General features: G+C 44.6%; 2 protein-coding genes and 1 long non-coding RNA gene across 4 annotated transcripts; all 3 read left to right on the plus strand.

Moving 5' to 3' along the window:
• Positions 1 to 1,088: 1,088 nt before the first annotated feature.
• On the plus strand, positions 1,089 to 5,305 carry LOC127305820 (uncharacterized). Its single transcript, XM_051336347.2, has 8 exons — positions 1,089 to 1,515; positions 2,358 to 2,866; positions 2,945 to 3,017; positions 3,261 to 3,341; positions 3,426 to 3,489; positions 3,784 to 3,871; positions 3,985 to 4,069; positions 5,005 to 5,305. The coding sequence occupies exons 1-8, from the start codon at positions 1,408 to 1,410 to the stop codon at positions 5,086 to 5,088; spliced, it is 1,092 nt and encodes a 363-aa protein (XP_051192307.1). The 5' UTR covers positions 1,089 to 1,407; the 3' UTR covers positions 5,089 to 5,305.
• An 8,497-nt stretch (positions 5,306 to 13,802) lies between these two features.
• LOC127305818 (uncharacterized) lies at positions 13,803 to 15,363 on the plus strand. Its single transcript, XM_051336346.2, has one exon. The coding sequence runs from the start codon at positions 13,985 to 13,987 to the stop codon at positions 15,218 to 15,220; it is 1,236 nt and encodes a 411-aa protein (XP_051192306.1). The 5' UTR covers positions 13,803 to 13,984; the 3' UTR covers positions 15,221 to 15,363.
• Positions 15,364 to 15,610: 247 nt separating this feature from the next.
• Positions 15,611 to 18,127, plus strand: LOC127305823 (uncharacterized). 2 transcript variants are annotated; one of them, XR_007854190.2, is made up of 3 exons: positions 15,611 to 16,054; positions 16,985 to 17,084; positions 17,747 to 18,127. It is a non-coding gene; the product is annotated as an uncharacterized lncRNA (long non-coding RNA). The 2 variants fall into 2 exon arrangements; XR_007854189.2 differs by lacking the exon at positions 17,747 to 18,127 and adding an exon at positions 17,201 to 17,646.
• Positions 18,128 to 19,799: the final 1,672 nt, after the last annotated feature.

Consider the following 19,799-nt stretch of genomic DNA (forward strand, 5'->3'; position numbering starts at 1 on the left):
CTAGATCAAGAAGGCGGTAGGGTGGTCGAGTGCTATCTCCAGCGAGCACTCAGGAAGCGACCAAATTTCGCGGAGTTCCCAAGCGGCGGCGACGTCGCTATCTATGGCAGATGGAGCCACTCCGGTCTCTGGTACGATGGTGGCCCGAGTTTCTTCTTCCTCCAAGCCATCGTGCCGATGTGGAGGATCTTCCCCGGCCTTGGCAAGGGATCCACAGCCAGCGCTGCACCAAGCGGTTTGTTCCAGCAGCACAGGCACCCGAGCCTCGAGGTCTCGCAGTTGCGGTGGAGAAGACAAGGGACCTGATTGCGTTTTTACTCTTTCCCCCCAATGTCTTTCTTGTAGAAGTACTAGCCTTATCTTTTATTTCCATATCTCTTAGGGACTTTGCTGTAAAATTGTACCCACAGCGGAATGAATGAAGCTTCCAGGGCATCTGGGCCTCTACCCGTTTTTTTTTTTTTTTTTTTTTGGCAAATCTACTGTCTTGTTTCAAATGAAAAGTTGGAACACGAAATTTTCACGGGGTTTTGCCAAAGTCATCCGAAGACCACTCATCAACGTACGTATAAAGGTCCAACACTGCATTGCTTTCTTAGACACCCGTAGAGAGTCAATCAATCAGTCATTGCTTTAACAGTCATTTCAGCGTGACTATGTCACCTTTAATTGATGTGGCGACAGACACTTGTGCGAATGGTGACCTTGTAGTAACTCTTTAAAAAAATTCTCCTTCATCAATGAAAATGAAATTACCATGTTTTAAAGAAAAGTTGGAACACCAAGTTTCCATGGGGTTTTGCCAAAGTCTCCCCAAGACAACTCATGAAAGCATAATAAAGGTCCAACAGTGCATTGCTTGTCGAGACACCCGTACCGAGTCGATCAATCAGTTGGTGTGCTGACAGACACTTGTGCGAATGGACTCAATGGACAATGGTAACGTGGGAGACGAGACGAGACGAGTCGAATCCTTGGACTTGACACAGTCCAGTCTCCAACTCCAGCCAAAGGGGGAACAGAAAGCTTGGACACGAAGCAGAGGGGCAAAGCCGTCCGACCACCGGCCGGCGTCAGCTACCTGACTGACACCTGCACCGCCGGCGCACGGTCTTTCTGTGCCGCGGACAACACGAAGAAGCTATCCTCTTCCTGTTCCTGTACTGTATCCTTCCTTCCGCAACAGAATTTTATTCCAACCCATCCTCACCACCTAACGGCAAAAAAAAAAGGAGGTCCAAATCAAGGCTCACAGCAACGGCGCGACCGCCTCCCCCAGTCGCCGCCCGATCGGTTCCCAGCCGGATCAGCCGCGGGAGCACCGGAGGCGGCGGACGAGCGCACCCCCGCGGCGCGGCGCGCCGCTCCTGAGTTCAGCGGCGTGCGCGCGCCAGGAATAGGCGGAGGATGGGGTACCTGCCGTCGCTGGGCAGCAAGGCGGCGCACTTCGTCTCCGACCTCACCACCGTCATCCTCAACCCCGTCTCCGAGCGCGAGCCCTCCTCGCACCTCCCCGTGAGACCCCCAGATCCCCATCCTCCTCTCCCCGTCCCCTCCTGCTACAGTCGACTCGGTCCAGTCAGTGTCGTGTTCGGTTGTCGCTCCCGTCCCCCAATTCGCGCTACGGGGGCGACTTGGTTGCTCCCAGTAGGCGTGGTCTGCCCGCTGGGGCGTGATCTTGCTAGGGTTTGGCGTTCGATTGTTCGGGGTTTAGGGATGCCCGCTGTTGCCTGTTGCTCGCTGCTAATTAGGGTAGAGGTTTTGACAACATTTCGTGCTGGAAACTTTTAATGATTTTGTCAGGAATACAGATTCTACGCAGTCTAGACTGCTATTTAACTACAGAATAACTATGTTTCTTTACAACGTCATACTTGCTGCTACGATAGTAAAATTAGCTCACTACTATGTTTCGACTAGCATAGCAACCGAAGCAATGAAGTTGCTCTTCTGTCGCCATGGTCCTCAAATCTCAGGAAATGAATAGCTCCACTCCAGTGGTTCCTTTTCAAAGCTATAATTCCAGTGCTTGACGACTTCCCTGCTCTCATCTCCTGCATTCGGTGAAACTTTTATGGATGGTTCTGACCGTGAGCTGTAACAAGTGAACTGCAATTACACGTCATGTTATTCATTCAGTTCATAGTACCAAGTAATCTTGATTCTTCCAGTCAGTAGCCCATGTTCCAGAAAATTACCTTTTCAAAAATAATTAGAAACCAAATAGTTCACAGAGTCTCAACGAAAAGGTAAGGGTCAGCGAATAAACGCTGTCCCCGCAGGGTATCGTAGCAGAGAGCTATCCTATTACAATCCCAGAAGTTTTGACCAACATTCATTTTCTTTGGTCGCTGTAGGAGGCAGAGGAAGAGGAAGAAAATTCAGAGGATGAGCAAGATTCTGAGCAAAACTCTGATATTCCTGATGGCCCTGATACATCTTCCTTTAGAGCATTCATGATCTCATTTTTGTCGCCGTCTAGCTCTTTTAACGCTTCAATGGAGATAATTCCTGAGCAGAGCGAAGATATTGGATACCCAACCTTAACACCGGTCGGAAAGGCAAGCAAGGGGAAGTCAGGCCTGATAAGCAGAGGGAAGCATTCCATTGGAAAAATCATTAACAAGGCAGCTAGGATGAGCGGCTTTAAGCAAAGTGCAGAGCCTAAAATTGGCAGAGAGGTGGCAACTCATGCTGAACCGGTTGCACCTGTATTGGAGCTCGAAGAACCAAAGGAAGTTAGTTCCTTGAACAATTTGCCAGTCATGTCAGAGCCATCTGTCCTTTTGTCAGAGATGATGCGATCCATTCTTTATTCCTCTCTTCCTATTCTCTCTCAAGGAAGGAGCTGGGTTTTGCTATACAGGTTTAAAGTCTGCTATCCCTATACGTTATGACTGCACGTGCCAACTGATGTCTAATGTTTGTGTTCACAATTTTGCAGCACATGGAGGCATGGAATATCTTTATCTACTTTATATAGAAGGAGTAAGCTGTGCCCTGGTTACTCACTCTTGGTACGTTTCTTAAGTAGCTTGATGTGTTTCACAAGTATTTGAAAGGGAGTGGCCAATTGTACTAGTAATATTGTTTAATTCCAAAGAGTATTTACTTGGGTAATGGTACTTATTTATATGTTTCCACAATATGGTCTCTTACAAGTCTCCGCAATATCTCATGTGCTTTCTTTTTTGCTGTTAGCTGCTAATTGCTAATTTCCTATTATTTATTTATTTATTTATCAATGTGTTCTCTAACAGGTAGTTGGAGACAAAAAAGGGGCAGTTTTTGGTGGTTTAGTTGAGGCTCCATTACAGCCATCCAGCACAAAGAAATATCAGGTTCCACCCACACATTCTAATAATATTCTTACTATCACCTACTTAGCTTCAACTGATATTAATGGAAATTAATAACTATTGCAGGGGACCAATAACTGCTTTGTTTTCACTAGTTTACACAGCAATCCTGCTATATATCGACCAACCGGTAATATATATCTCTCTACTTTCGTTGCTTTTTCAGTAAGAACACCAAAAAGCTGGCAGAAGATATATGATTTTGCTTGTCAGTTTTGTGCATCAGGGCTAGTCGACTTGTGTATAATTTATTTTGCTCCTCGAGATCCTTTTCATCATGATACATTCTAATGTTAGCATATTTTACTAAAGTTCCATTAAGATCAGTGTGTACCCTGAGCTAACAGACTGCATATAATTGTTTCTTGTTATTTGTATGTATTGGCTCATTCTCTTAAACTGTTGAACAAATTGCTTGTTACAGGTGCTAATAAGTATTTCACCGTGTGCTCTACTGACTATTTGGCACTAGGAGGTGGCAGTCATTTTGCACTTTATCTAGACTCAGACCTGTAATCCCTCCCTCTACACATATACATTTCTAAAGTTTTCTTTAATGCTTTTAACAGTTTGCTAATTTAATTCAATCTTAATGCCTCACCTTTTCTCTGTGTACTCTCTGCAGTTTGAGTGGTTCAAGTTCAAATTCAGAGACATTTGACAACCAGTGTTTATCGCATTCCGCGGACTTTGCGGTTAAAGAAGTTGAGGTACTTATCACACTGAAGCATAGATTAGTAGTTCTTTGACTCCATGAAAGTACACATATATAATGAAATCTGTAGCTCTACTTCACTGCAAAAATCTAAACCATATTTGGCTTAAACAAGAACCAAAAACTTTATTGCAAGTTGTAGGTTGGTGGTTATGACTATTAGCTTGTTTTCCCACATCAAAAACTCATCAGTTTGCCCATGGCATTATTGCAATTTCCAAAAGTACACTTTTCCATACTCCTGAGTCCTGATGGACACATGACAAACACACATGCCCATGCCCTGAAAGGAACTCTAACAAGATGTTCAGTACCTCCCTCCAATCCATAAGAAGTAGTTTCACCCTTTTTCCTCCTGGGGATGAATTCAGTTACATCCATACTGCTCCAAAATATGAATATCGTAAAGTACACTGGTCATCCAATTCACAATTCCTCTTTGAAGCTCTTTTTTCATGCCCTTTGACCCACATTGTTTGGTCGAATAGTCTCGTCTCGCACAACTGCACACCACCGAACACAAGTACACAACTAACATATGCAACAGTTACATTGCCCACTGAAAATCAAGGGAGATTTTTTCAGGGTTATGTGCATGAGATTTACTGCATCGTGTTACTGAGCACAAAGTAAAAGCCTGTTCTACCCCCTTCAGAATATACATATACTACATGACACAACCGCGATGCTAATAAAATGAAGAAAAATAATTGTTCGTAGTTCAGACATCACCTTATGGTCAAGACTCAAGAAGCTGCATGTTGCAAGTGTAGCTAGGGTTGCAGCTGAAACACAAGGTCCTCGGAACATCTATATTTCTGTATCTTATGATATCCGTGAATGTTGTGAAGTGGATAAATTCTTGCAATCTTTTGTGGATTTCTATTTAGGGATACGGATGTGTAACTTTGGTTTTCCTGTACAATGCAGCTGTGGGGCTTTGTCTATCCTTCCAAGTATGAAGAGATGCTCACACTGTGCCGTACTGAGAAGCCGGGGATCTGCCGATTTTGAGCTACCGGATCAGTGTGTGTTATGTCTGTACAGTTTTTAGTAGGCGTTGCCATAATTTTAGTGTGCAAGACCCATTTAGGAGTAACTGGGAAGTGATAGCTTGTCTTATTGAGGTCTGTAAATTCTGTAATTTTCTTGTTATGCCAGTTGCCAGACTTACTGAACTACTTTGATTGCTATCTTGGTATCATCACTGCTACAGAGTTACAGTAGGCAAGTGCCCTGTGAATTCTTCATAAAAATGGGACTGATTCACAGGAATGTATGTGCAAGATAGATTATTGCACAATGCAGTAAAGAATATATTACGATGTGTTTGAAGCAAATAATCTATAGCTCAAATTATGTTTATCTGGAAAGCTACAGTTGCCTCGGTCTTGGGGAAATTACTGCGCTATCACTGCCAACACTGATACATCATGGATCTGCATTGCCACAAAATTTTGAATCCCTAACTGGGTTTATACACATTTATACAAGAACGCAGACTTTAAGTTCAAATGTACCTTGATGGTGGAATTTAAATGGCAAAGTTAGCCTCATTAGAGATTGACACATTACTGTATTTTTAGTGGATCCAACTGATGCCCTATATGCTGGGCACCCGGGCCTGGGACCTCTCGTGAGGGGTTCAGTTCCGCCTTGAGATTTCTACTCCTAGGGCCAGGGATCTTTTCGTGAGTAGGAATTCTTTTTTACTTCTTAGGGCATGAACATTGCTAGTCTCTTAATTGGGCGCTTAAGGAGTCGGTTACTCCGTGCATGTAAGCGCTGGTGGTCTAGTAGGTCTAATTTGCATTGATATTTCAAACGCTAGTCTCTTAGTTTTGCAGCGATGCTCCGGTAATTATTTCCTAGCGTCGGGCCATAAGCGCCCCATTGTAGATGGACCCATCCTCCCTCTGGTAAGGTTTATTCTTAACTGAATTTTCACCTAGGGTTTCATGTCTTCGGGCTTCCGTAGTACAATATGTTGTAGTTTTTCTTGTTGGGAAATGTTACTTCAATCAAATGTTGTGTTACTTCATCAATCATGTTTCCATTAAAAATCCATTTTAGGCCGCCCGGTTCAGTGCGGATCTGGCCTTGATTTGGGAATATTTTAACTCTTTGCGAATTATGCAACATTTCTTTTGTGCAGCCGGGTGATTGTTATTGTTATTTTTATGTGCGTGACTGTTGATGATACAAGTACAATACCGAACAAAGATTTGCAACATGCATGCATTAGGATCATGAGAAGTTGAGAGCGGACGATGTGCAAAGCCAAGGTTACTTCTACCCTGGACTGTCTTTTCATTTTCTCCATTGTTATTTCGCTCTAAATTCGCTGCGAATTCGAAAACAACCTTACACAACAATATGACGGTCATAACAGCTAAAGCAGTTTCTCTCCTAGAAAAGAAAATGTGATGAATTAATCTACTCCGTTCTAACATTAATTCAGTTCTATTTTTTCATCATCGTAATCACGATCCAGACGACTCACCCGATTAGCACAAAGAACCAAGAGGATTAACATCACAAACAACAAGGGACGACATCGATTGGTCGAACGCTCTACTCGTCCTCTGCCGCTTCCGGCACCGGCACCGGCACCGGCGGCGTGGGCGCGGAATCCCTCTCTTCCTCCACCTCCACCTCCTTCTCGTCCCGTTCGTCGACATCGGCAGCGGCGGCCTGGACGAGATCCTTCTCGATGGCGTGCACGGCGAGGGGGAGCGCGTCGAGGCGGGAGGTAGCGGACGGCGAGGGGAGGAGGCCGGCGGCGGCCGCCTGGACGAGGTCCTCGGCGCGGTCGCAGGACTCGCTGAAGGCGTCGAGGCAGCGCTTGAGGTCCTCGAGCGCCGGGCCGCGGCCGGGCTCGCGGACGGCGGCGGCCGCGGCGTCGATGAGCGCGTCGTAGGCCGCCGCCATTGCGTCCACGGTGCTGTCCATGGCGATGGCGGCGCGCGGTTACTTCTTTTGCTTGGTTCCTGTCGCGGGGTTCGTGCGTCGATCTCGATCGAGTGGTTGGTTTGTGTTGAGTCATCTTGGCTTTGCACTCTCTTATATACCCCCTACTCCTCCTGTTTTAATTTTGTTCTAAGAAATTTCTGCATAAATTTTGTATCTCTAGATGTAAATATATGCCTATATTTATTGTTATAGATTTAGATGTGCCTGCGTAGATTTATTGTTATAGATTTAGGTGTAAATAAAGCGCCACAAAATTTATAACCTATCTATGCCACGCAAGAGGACCCGTAAGAAAATGACATGTGTAATATGAGTCTAACGCACCTATGAGCGGTGGCAACGTGGAGCCTCCACCGCATAATTTGTTACTTGACACGTGGCAATGTGAGAGCTCCACCGCATAATTTGTCACTCCACACATGGCGATGTGAGGTCAATCATAACATGTGTAGTAGGCGGGTATACTTGACACGAAAACATAAATGTTAGTAGTTCCTTTTTCATTCACAACTTTCTATTTTGTGTATCTGCATTTTACTTGGTTTGAACTTCAACCTCACCAATATGATAGTCGGGGTACACTCTTTACATTGAAAAGATTGTGGTTGAGAGTGGATATCTCCTTATCATCTCTTTCTCCAACTCAAGCCCGCCACAGTTGTTTATCATATTGATCGGGGTGCACCCAACTTGATGCAGTCAACTTAGGGTCGAGTCTCTCCTACCGCAGGGCGGGCACATGGAGAAATATATTGTGCCAAGATAAGGGTGTGAGCCCTTCACCATGTGACTATTGTGTGAGTCTCACGTGTGTCAGAAGGTGGTCCGGTAACTGCTCAATATCGTTCAAAGTGCAATAGTGGCTCAAAACGTCCACCTCAAAGTGCATGTTTCTCGAATCAAGCATTTTACAGGAACACTCTTAGACTTAGGTAAAAGTACTATAATATCCAGCTGAAACTAAAAGACTAGCAATGCCCACTCTTATTTTAGGGAGACATGTCATTCCTTAAGTAGGGAACATTCTTTTCTTTTCAAACAAATCATTAAGTAGGAACCAACCAAGTCAGCCCTGAAGTACACGACGAACGTGTACTTCAAGTTTTACAATGCGATGCTACCAAGCAAAGATCAAGTTTCTTGAATCCTTGTGGAATATGGAATTTGAACCGAACCGCTACACACAAAATACATGAGAAAACTGTAATGAACTACTTCACACGTCATTTCTACGACTCGTGTTTATCCGCGGTGTTCTTCAGGGTGACTTGGATGATCTAAATAGGAAGTTTGTCTTTGTGTTCTTTGAGCTGAACTTTATTGGCTCGTCCAAATTGGATGCCCATGTCAACAACTAACTATGGTCACATGCCGCTCCAAGTCATTACCCTTGTGGGTTGTGACAGAACCTATTATGCCATGGTTTTTCTGCGAGGGGACGATCAGCTTCATGCGAAATTTACTTTACATATATCGTTCTAGGGCTCTAGGCACAACATTTCATGTTGATGCCGAGTCAGGTAGCTCTTTTTTTTTTTTTGAGCAAAGAGTCAGGTAGCTTCTTTGTCAGATCACTTTGCTGTACCAACTCGTTACTCTGAAGAGAGAAGAAACGTTACCAACAAATCACAGATTTAGACGGGGCTTTTATCTGGGCCCAGTTTAACGCCCACCAAAGGCCCATGTTCCAATCGTCAGGGGCGGGAGGCTATTCCTTCCCTAGTTCCCTTCGTCAAAATGCCCGAGTGGCGACTGGCGACATGCCGATTCCTTGCTGATTCCTCTCCAGGTCTATTCTCTTTTCCGATTCTTCTCTAATCCAATCTTTCTACCCCTTGATCTGTTTCTTACCAGCGTCAATCTGAAGATCCCCAGAAGTTTAATCCTCCAATACACCTAGAACCAAGAAGAGAACTCTACTACGTAACCTTGCTGCTGCTCCGCCGATCTTCCTTTCGCCAGCGATCTTCTCCCGCCGTTGCCGGATATCTGCTCCAGCTTGCTCGTTAATCCCCCTTCTCAGTCAACTACTTCTCTTGAGGATCAATTCCCAATCCCATCATCACCTCCGGACCCCAAGTCCCCAACCCCGATCCAGATTTTTCTTGCGTTGGACGGGAAGAAGAAACAGAGCATCGGTTGCAGTTCTGTGCGCCTCTGGCCAGATCCCATCAGTGCTCAACCTATTACGCAGTCTTTTGTGATTCCACTGATTCCGGTGTAGTGCAGTGCAGTAAGTGGATCACCCTTTCTTCCCGAGGCAGGGACATCAGCGACAAAGTCACAAAGTGCCTCAAGCGCCATGAAGGCTCTTGGATGGAACTGTCAAGGTATGGGAAAAGATCTTGGTAGTCCAAAAATGTGTCACCTTGCCCGGATGATCAGCTCCGTGAAACCCCAGGTGACATTTGTATCTGAAATTAAATCTTTCAAAGTTAAGCCATCTGATCTGGTTACTAGATTTAGCATGTGTAATAGCATTGTAGTATCTTCTCGACGACGCTCGGGTGGGCTTTGGCTCATGTGGAATGATGACCTTCAAGTTTCTATTCATAGTGCCAACTTCCATGTGATCTTAGCTACTTGCCTAAATAGTATTAATAATCTGAAATTTGGGCTTGTTTGTATTTATGGTGATCCCTATCATCGCCAGACTAATTACATTTGGGATCAAGTGACCTCTTTTGTTCATGATAACTCTAGCATGCCCATGTTATGTATAGGGGATATGAATGAACTTTTGTATGATATGGACAAGAACTCCCCTAATATAAATCGTTCTCGTATGTATGTTTTTCGCTCTTTTGTTAAGAATTGTGGTCTTTTTGACTTGGGTTTCAGTGGACCGGCCTACACTTGGACTAATAAACGATTCTCTTCCAAGCCAACTTTCGAAAGATTAGATAGATGTTTGGTTAATGCTGAGTGGTGTGATGTTTATCCCATATCCAATGTTTATAACATGCCTCTTATTCACAGTTTAAGTGATCATGCCGCCATCCTTCTCTCTACGGAGGGACCTGTTCGTAGAATAAAAAAACACTTCAAGTTTGAAAATTGGTGGTTGAAAGAACAAGATTTCCAAGACCATGCTAAATCCGTTTGGCTCACTTCAAAAAACAAATCTTTCTCGAATAGAACTAACCATCTTGCAGGTTCTCTTAAGATATGGTGCAAGAAGAAGAAACCATTGCAGCAGGAGCTAAACGATCTCGAGGACCAGATCAAACAAATCCAAATGAAGCCTTTGGATGAACAAGATCAGGCTATGGAAGCCTCTTTGGTAACGCGGTATGAGCAAACTATGACAAAATTAACAGATTCTTACATGCAAAGGGCAAAGAAACAGTGGGTCAAAGATGGGGACAGAAATACTTCTTTTTTTCATCGTGCCATTGTTAAAAGAAGGAGAAGGAATACCATAGTATCTGTTAAGGATGAAAACAACGTCCTACAATTTATGCCTGACAGAATTAGCAATACATTTGTTAACTATTTCAGATGTATCTTTGCTTCCACACAACCTAACAATGGCAGGCCCTTCATACATACGCAACTCCCTGAAGATACACATGACTACACATATTCTATCCCGGATGAACATGAAGTTCTGGAAACACTCAAAGAGATGAAAATAAATGCGTCACCAGGACCAGACGGCTTCAATGTAGAATTCTACATTGCTACATGGGGATGGATTGGATCAGATGTCATGCAACTGGTAAGAAATTTCTTCCAAACTGGTATTATGCCATCTCACATTAACGATACTCATATTGCCCTTATTCCTAAGAAGCTTGTTCCTTTGGTTCCGGCTGATTATAGACCTATTAGTCTTTGCAATGTTATATACAAAATTATTGCAAAATGTATTGCAAATAGACTAAAGCCTCACTTGCCGGATTATATTCATCCTTCTCAACAAGCTTTCATAGAAGGTAGACGCATAAGTAACAACATCATCATTGCTCAGGAGATCACACATTCTTTTGCGCTCACATCCTGGAAAAACAATGCTTTCATGATTAAAATCGATCTTGCTAAGGCTTTTGATAGACTAGAATGGAATTTCATAGTTGCAGCTCTAGCTCGTAAAGGGCTGCATTGTCATTTCATTAATCTTATCCATTCTTGTGTCTCATCACCGACATTCTCTGTTGTCATTAATGGCCAACCGTTTGGAAAATTCCGAGGAGATAGAGGTGTCCGACAAGGCTGTCCCTTGTCTCCTTATTTGTTTGTTCTTGCCATAAATGAATTATCTATTGCTTTACAAGAAGCTATGTCCGCTAACTCTTTCGCAGGGATAACTCTAGGGCCAAATTGCCCTCCAATCCACTCACTTCTTTTTGCAGATGATCTTCTAATGTGCGGACAAGCGACATTTCAAGAAGCCTTGAGAATGAAGCAAATTCTGGATGTTTTTTGTATCCAGTCAGGGCAAACACCGAACTGGACAAAATCTGGAATTATTTTCAGCAAGCATGTCCCGGCCAGTACTTGTCAATCCATAAAGCAAGTTTTCCCTGTCGCAGACATTGACAACAATTTCGTTCACCTTGGACATCCTCTCATCATACCTGGTAAGGATAGAACTGCTTCTTACAATTTTGTTTTCGAAAAATTCAAATCTAAACTCTCGACTTACAAGGCTGACCAGCTTTCTCATGCAGCCAGACTCGAGCTTATAAAATCTGTTTTCTCTTCTATCCCTGTCTATTACATGTCTAACATACTTTTCACCAAAAAGTTCATAGCCAAACTCACAGCTATCATTAGGAATTTTTGGTGGACGGGGGTTAGGGAAGAAACTAATTCGAGGAGCCTTTGTTTGAGAGCTTGGAAAGACATATGTTCTCCCAAAAATGAAGGTGGTCTTGGAATAAGGAATTTGCAAGCCATGAACCAGGGGCTCATTCTAATGGCAGCCTGGAGAATTGCAGATCAGCCTAATGACTTCCTCCATGCGGTGTTAAAATCCAAATATTTTCCAGGTTCCTCTATTTGGCGACCAAATTCAAATGTTCCCAAATCATCCTTCTGGGCCTCCATCATCAAAATCCTGCCTATTCTAAAGTCTCATTCTTTTTACCAAATCTCTCAAGGAAAAATCTCTATTTGGAGTAGTCCGTGGTGCGAAGATTGGACTCACATCTATGATACTCTAATTATTCAGCCTGGCAACTATTCCTACCCAGCCCAAGTGAAAGACTTGTGGATTCCAAATCAACAAGCTTGGAATCACCAACTCATTGATTCTCTCTTCCAAGCTCCCATGGCTAGCACTATAAAAAGTACTCCAATCATTTGTTCACAGGAGGAAGATTTTTTATGTTGGAAGTTAACACCTACAGGTAAATGTAATTCAAAAAGTGCATATCGTGCTTGCCTGCAGAGCCTGCAAGATCATGGAGAACCAAGGCCAAGGCAGGTACATCCTTCCACCAAGCAACTACTAAATCAAATCTGGAAGAACAAGCAAATAACACCAAGAGTTCAAGCTTTTGGGTGGAGATTACTACGGAAAGCAATACCTACAGGTGCTCGTGCAGGTAAGTTTAGCAAACACATAAGTAAGCTCTGTTGCAGGTGTGGTGTGGAGGAGAATGAAACACATCTTTTCTTCACTTGCAGCTTTGCTAGAGCTGCTTGGTTCAGCAAACCTTGGTTTATTAGATCTGACTTGCTTATTGCGAATACTGACTCTCTCACCGAGCTGCTTCTTAAAATGTTACAAATGAACCATCCGCATGCCAATCTCAAAAATATTTTAACTTTTATGTGGTGCATTTGGAAAGCTCGGAATGATTGCTTATTTAACAGGAAAGAGAGTCACCCAAAACAGATCCATCATATAGCAACTGCTATTAACCAAAACATGGAGATGGTGGATGTTCTGCAGGGATTGGAGGACAGGTTACAAGCTGGTGGTGTGCTACGCAATTCTCTCCATGGGGCCAACCGAAGTATAAATTCAGGTAATAGAGATGAGGACCAATCTCAGGTGGTGGCCATCAAGCAAGGAGAAACGATCAAAGGTGATCTCACAATTAGGGGAAGCAAGATATTCTCGGATGCTGCGTGGAAGTCAACAAAAGTTCCAGGTCTACATGGAAGAGCATCTACAGGTCTTGGAGTTCACTGCCAACTTCAGCGACCTGACTTTGAAGCAACGGTACTCATCCAAGCTTCAGCTGACAAGTCACCGTCACCGCTGCATGCAGAAGCACTTGCTCTTCTTCTTGGGGCGCAAATTGCAGAACGGCTTCAATCACATCAAGTTACCTTCCTCACTGATAACTTGACGGTAGCAAGAGCGGCTGCAGCCACAAGAACTACGGATTATCAGGTTCCCTGGGAGATTAGAGAGCAGATTGCACATTACAAACATGCTTCCAGGAAGCTTCAGCCGAAGATTTATCACATCAAAAGAGACATTAATGAAGTTGCCCACAGCTGTGCACATCAGGCAATCAGACAAGCTCAGTCTGCGCCTATTTTTAGTTGTTCTAGTTTAGCTCATCTTCAAAATAACTGCCCTATAGTTCTAGCTCTACAAAATCTCACTCTACAGGGAATTGTACTGCATGCTGTAAACTGTACTTGAGCTGAATGAAAATTTGGCGCCTACGGCGCCTCACACTGTTCAAAAAAAAAAACAAAAAAATGCGGTTGAGCCCACGCGTCATCCACCACCCGCTATATCTCCTTCCCGAATCTTCTAGGACCAACAGGAGACCGCGGGTAACCCGCCCCTTCAGCAAGCAATCCGGAGTTCCAGAAACATCCGACGCCTTCTGGAACCTTCCAACCTCTCCGGATATATAGACCTTCCGGTACCAATCTCTCCCCATCACAAACACATCCAAAATCGTAACCGATTTCAGACGATCGATCTCATCTCAACCTCAACCCCAAGCACAACAAGCCACCGTCAATGGCGTCTCGCGGCTTCTTCGGCTACGACCCCTACGACTACTACTACCCCTCGCCGTCCACCTACACCTACCCCTACGACTCCTACGACTCTTACTACCACCCCCGCCCAGCCCCCGCCCGAGCTCCGGCACGGAGCCAAGGCGCGTTCTTCCGGGACGCCGAGATCCCGGAGCCGATGATGAGGGAGTACGTGCGTCCCAGGCCGACGTCCACTCGACCGGCCTCCATCCCGATCGAAGTCACCGGGCCCGACTCGGAGCCGCCACGGAAGGCCGCGCCGGTTCTGAAGAAGCGGGCGCCGTCGGCGGAGGCGGCGGCGGTGAAGGTGCAGGCGGCGGCGCGCGGCCTCCTGGCGCGGAGGATGATGCGCGAGGTGCGCGCCGTGGAGCGCGAGGCGGAGGCCGTCGCGGCGAGGGTGGCGGCCGAGGCGGAGGCGCTAAGCGCCGACTCGCGTAAGAGGATCGGCGTCGGCGAGGAGCTCATGCGCCTGGTGCTCCGCCTCGACGCCGTGCGCGGCGTCAGGGAGTACCGCAAGAAGGTGACCAGGAAGGTGCTCGCGCTCCAGGATGCCGTCGACGCCCTGGAGGCCACGCCGGCCCACCAGGAGGTGCCGCCCGCGGCCGCGGACGCGGAGTCCATGGCGGCTGACACCGTCGAGATGTCCGAGGCTCACGATGCACTGGAGAGTGGGATGACGCCGGAGTTGCAGCAGCCCGGGGAGCAGATTGGATCGGATTCCTTCTCTGTTGATGCAACACCCACTGAGATGGACATGGAAGTTGACGGTGGCAGAGCAGAGGAGCCGGACTCCGCGGCGACCGAGTCGACTGTTACGGAATCGGTGGCGGCCGGCGAGCAGGCGGAAGGCGATGGCGAGCTCGCGGCAGAGGCGGAAGGGGAATGGGAGATGGTGACGGGAGACGACGCCATCGACGGCGAGCCCAAAGCAGAGCAGCAGGAAGCGGCGGCAGAGGAGACAGAGGAGAAGAAGACGACTGAGGCTGCAACCGCCGAGGGCTTGGACGCGAAGAAGATGATGGAGATGGTGGCGGCGCTGTGCGAGCGGAGCGCGCAGCAGTGCGCGCTGATCGGGGCCCTCGCGGAGCGGGTTGATACCCTTGAGCGCGCCGTCCGGCGGGTGGAGGAAGCCGACCGTCGCCGGCGCAGGATCAAGAAGATCAAGAAGGAGGGCAAGATCGACGGCAAGGCCGGAAACAGCTTTTACAGCGATTGATAGTCAATGTTTTCTTATTTATTATTTATTATTTTCGGTTTCGGTGTGCTTAGTTTGGTTTGTGTTCTTTGATTTTTGGAACAATAAATATCAGATTATGTGAACAAACAAGATTTCATTAGCCAGCCCAAATATCTGTTTTAGACTTTTTAGTGTTACGCCACAATTTCATCAATTTCGGGGGCAATGGGTCATTTCAAGGGATTATTAACGATTTTCTGTAGGATTGGAATCCTGTGAAGGCTGTTTGATTCATAGGATAAAATTCTTCAGCACAATTATAAGAGAAATCCTCCTCCCATCAAGTAAGACATGTCGCAACCTGCATTTGAAGTTTCAGTTTGATTATATGCTGAAGCTTCCGTCGTGAGTATATCCTTTAGGCCTTGTTTGGCAGCCCGGGTTCTGGGTGGATTCACGTGTATTTTACCAGCCTAGCCCATTACCCAGAAATACTCGCTACAGCCCATTTGGCAGCCCGGTATAGAGGCGTGTAAGCCCGAGAAAACTCCCACAAACTCGTCGGGTCGACGGGTTTCCAAGACGCGAGCAGGGTGACGCGTTTCTTACACGCGCGTCGGCGGCGGCTGCAGCAAAACTACCGTCGCGGTGGAGCTTCACCGACGGCGCGGTCGATCTTGCCGCCGTCAGATTTCGCCGCCGCCAGATCTCGCCACCGCGTCCTCCCGCCACCACCTCCTCGACACGAAGACCTCTTCAGTCGCCAGATCCCGCCGCCTCCTCGCCGTCGCCCCCAACAGAACCTCCAACCACCGTATCCTCTGCGCCGTCAGCTCGGCCACCAGCAGCTCCGTTGAACTGGCGTTCACTCCGGTATGAATTTGTTATACTCTGTGACTTACCTGTGCATGGAAAATTTTATCTGGCTTAATTCGTTGAGCCTTGTAGTTGCCTGTAGGATCCGTAGTTGTGCAGTTATACTCTGAAAATGTTGTGGATTTGATGATATTCAAGTAGGCATCTTCACCGATGGTTATGCATTGTTAGTTCTGAAATTCCCATCAATTACGGCTGAGCTCAAAAAGAGGGTTAGGGCATAACACGTCTATACTTCAGGCGTTCAAGCAGAGCTCTGGTATGGTGTTTTGGTATATACATGGCGAGTACTTTGTAGTTTCTCACAGCAGGTCAAGCATACAATCTCTGCCTGGGGTTCAGGCGTCTATACTTCAGGCGTTCAAGCAGAGCTTGATATTGCAGAATCTTGCTAAGTGTTGGGCTTGGTTGCTATGAGTACTGATAGGTGTGCTGTCAGATAACTCAAATGCAAAGTTATGGACGTTATCGGTGTTTGTTTTTGTTTCTGTCCTGGCTTGGACATGTCGTGTCCTGAAGCTTTTAGACATTGTTGACTTGCCCTGCTAAAACAAGTCTGCTTGGTCAGCATACTATTTACACATTGTTGACTTGCATCTGCTAAAACAAAGCGTAGTAGTTTCCGTTTGCTCATCTTCCTATTTAGGCTTTGTTGATTCGTAGTTATGATTTCATATCTGTTGGATAGTTGCCTTCTGGTTCACGATTTTGTTATTTCCTGTAGATTTTCCCTTTTACCGTCTGACTTATCCTAGGTCTGGTCTATCTTAAGTTTATGCTTATGTTTATCTGTGTGAGTGAACTTGTCCATGTCCACTGATTATATGCCTCTGTTTAGTAACTATTTATGCCTCTGTTTAGTAACCATTTATGCCTGTTTATGCAGTAACATATGCAGCTTACTAACAGTTTATGCCTCTTTTTCAGGAACCCAAGCCTTATTGGATTTCAATCGAAGAGGAGGAGGGTCCACCAAGCTGGGACCCTGTGCCTGACCCTTGGAGCTGTTTACCTCATCCTGGCAAAGGTAAAAGCAATTCTTTGTTTCTTAATTTGCTCTTTCATTGTTGTATACACATAGTATACCTTGTTTCTGCATATATTTTTGTTGATCTTGTGGTACATGTTTTTCTTCATTGATAGAATGGATCTACAGAGCATAGAGCGTATTAGAAAGAGGAAAGCCGATGATGAGGATGAGTTGTTGTTCTTTATTATTCCAGCACTGTATGTGCATCTTAGTAATAAAGTGGAAAAAACTATACGCCATCCCTCCTTCCTATATGGCAAGCGAAAAGTCACAGAAATCCTTAGTGGCCATATTAAGGACTGTTTGGTGGCTTTTAGAATGGAACCTCACATCTTTATATGGCTGGCAAACTATCTTAGAGATGAAGGATTGCTATCAGATACTAGGATCAAGGTTGAAGAGAAGCTTGCCTTCTTTCTTTATATGATCTCACATAATGCTTCTTATGAAGACTTACAACTAAAGTTTAAGCATAGTTGAATATGATGAACATCAGTGACATATTTTCCGTTTTATGCCTCTGTTGTAATCTGATGAACGATATAGACACCGGTCGTATACTGTATGCACGTACACTAGTCGATCTAATGGTAGACTAAAGACATCGGTCTGAAGTAACATATACAGTTTACTCACTGTTTATCCCTCTGTTGTTTCAGGAATGCACCATAATTGAACTTCAGGAATCCAAGAGGAGGACGCTCCATAGCTAGTAGTTTTTAGTGTATGTTTTCTAAGATTGTGAACTGGCGAATTTGTCATCTCTGCTTCCAAAGTTGAGCACAAGAAGTGCCATGTTAATATATTTGCAATTTGCACTATTTAAATTTAGCACTGTAATTTGCACTATTTATTTTCCAGACCTGCCTATGTTTTATGGATATGATTACATATTGTTGGAGGTGTGTGTGCATGATGTTACTTGATGGAGCTATAATTGATATTACACCAGGTTCAGGTGCCCACCATAGATTCTCCTGTTCAGTCTTTTAAGATCTTTGTAGCATCAAAGTGCACAATACTTGATATTACACCAGGTTCAGGTGCTCACCATAGCTTCTCCTGTTCAGTCTTCTAAGATCTTTGTAGCATCAAAGTGCACAATGCTTCTTGCCATGTTATGAGATGTTCTCTATGAATACTTGTGTGTTATTGTAGATGCTGCTGCACTGCATCATAAAGTTACTGTCTTCGAAATGCTTATAAAGAAATGTCTGTGTAAAGCTTATGATTTTACTTCATATTGAATGGTATATAGTTTTGATTTTTATTACTTCACAATGCAACATGCCATTTGCTCCCAGTTTGTATTCAAATGCGATCAGATTAATCCCTGTGTGCCAAACGATGGGATTGGGTGGAGAGTATTGTGGTGTGAGAGTATTGGGTGGGAGAAAGGGAATTGGGTGACGGAAGTGTATTCACCAAAAACACGTTGTATTATACACTCCAAAACACTGGAATCCACTGTTGCCAAACGAGGCCTTATGTGTGTTTCTGGACTGTGAGGACAATTTGATAGAATGTGATGCAGATGTGTGTCTTTTTACGGGGACAAATTGGGTGGGATCTTGCTTTAGATAGGATTTATGAGATCAAATTTTTTAAGACAAAAAACATGTTCAAAAATTCTCAAAAAATTGATAAGATACATCTATGTTATATATGGAACGTAAAAAATCGCTGCTTCAAATTCAACATAAATTTAGAGAGCCAAAAAAGATAAACCTGGGAATGAATAGTGTAAAACTATTCACCCAAAGCTGACACTATTCATAATAGAATTTATTTTTTTGTTTCTCTAAAAGTAGATTGAGTTCTGAGCTGATTTTTTTTTAGAGTTGTAGATACAGTCCATAAGTATGTTGTATAATTTTGTTTGATTCTTTCGCATTTCATAAATATGCTTTTATGATCTGATCTTACAATCTCACCTAACGAGAAGATCTTATACAAGTCTCACCCGTCTTTTTACACGACCATTGGATATTGGTCTAGAAATATGCAACTGTGGTGAGTGGAGCTGCGCTGCTTATGTACACATAACATTTTTTTGCTTTTTTTTTATAATCACATTTTTTTCGATATGGGAGCAGCGCCCCAGCCTCTGCATCAATCGATGCACAGAGCTAAAATTTTATTTCAAAGTACGGGTACAGTAGTATGTAAAAGTTTACAATGACGGTCAGATAAGGGGATCAGATAAGGTCCATACATGAATCAACCATAGAACAATGAGGCACATAAACAGATTAGCCATTATCTATTCTATTAATATGCCGCCATCCGGTAGCCTGGAAAAAGAATCATGAGCAATCATCACCAGTCGGTTGCCTCCAGTATCCATATCCTCCCGCTGATTCTCCGGGAGAAGGAAAGCCCACAGCTGAACCCAATGAACAGCTCGCCGAATAACCGGCCAAAAATTAGTGCCCTTTTGTTCATTAAAAAAATCATTTCGAGTTCTCCAAATAGACCAACAAAGAGCTGAAACGCCAATACGAATCCTATCTTTGTTAACCTTTCGCACTCCATTTAACCAATTACAAAACATATTAGTGATATTCATCGGTGGTGGAATATTGTAAGCTAGATAAACCATGCACCATACGATTTTGGCAAAAGGGCCGGCAAGAAAGAAATGGTTGACTCAGAATCACAAAAACAACATTTTTGACACCCATTTCACTTCCTCTTAGCAAGATTGACTTT

Source organism: Lolium perenne, chromosome 6 (genome assembly GCF_019359855.2).
Source record: "Lolium perenne isolate Kyuss_39 chromosome 6, Kyuss_2.0, whole genome shotgun sequence".
Taxonomy (NCBI): Eukaryota; Viridiplantae; Streptophyta; class Magnoliopsida; order Poales; family Poaceae; genus Lolium; species Lolium perenne.

What these genes read in the sequence shown, in the direction of transcription:
- LOC127305818 (XM_051336346.2), top strand. Translation starts at nt 13,985, where the DNA reads ATGGCGTCTCGCGGCTTCTTCGGCTACGACCCCTACGACTACTACTAC.
- LOC127305820 (XM_051336347.2), top strand. Translation starts at nt 1,408, where the DNA reads ATGGGGTACCTGCCGTCGCTGGGCAGCAAGGCGGCGCACTTCGTCTCC. An exon ending in AGCCCTCCTCGCACCTCCCC is followed by an intron (nt 1,516 to 2,357) that starts GTGAGACCCCCA and finishes TGGTCGCTGTAG; the next exon opens with GAGGCAGAGGAAGAGGAAGA. An exon ending in AGCTGGGTTTTGCTATACAG is followed by an intron (nt 2,867 to 2,944) that starts GTTTAAAGTCTG and finishes ACAATTTTGCAG; the next exon opens with CACATGGAGGCATGGAATAT.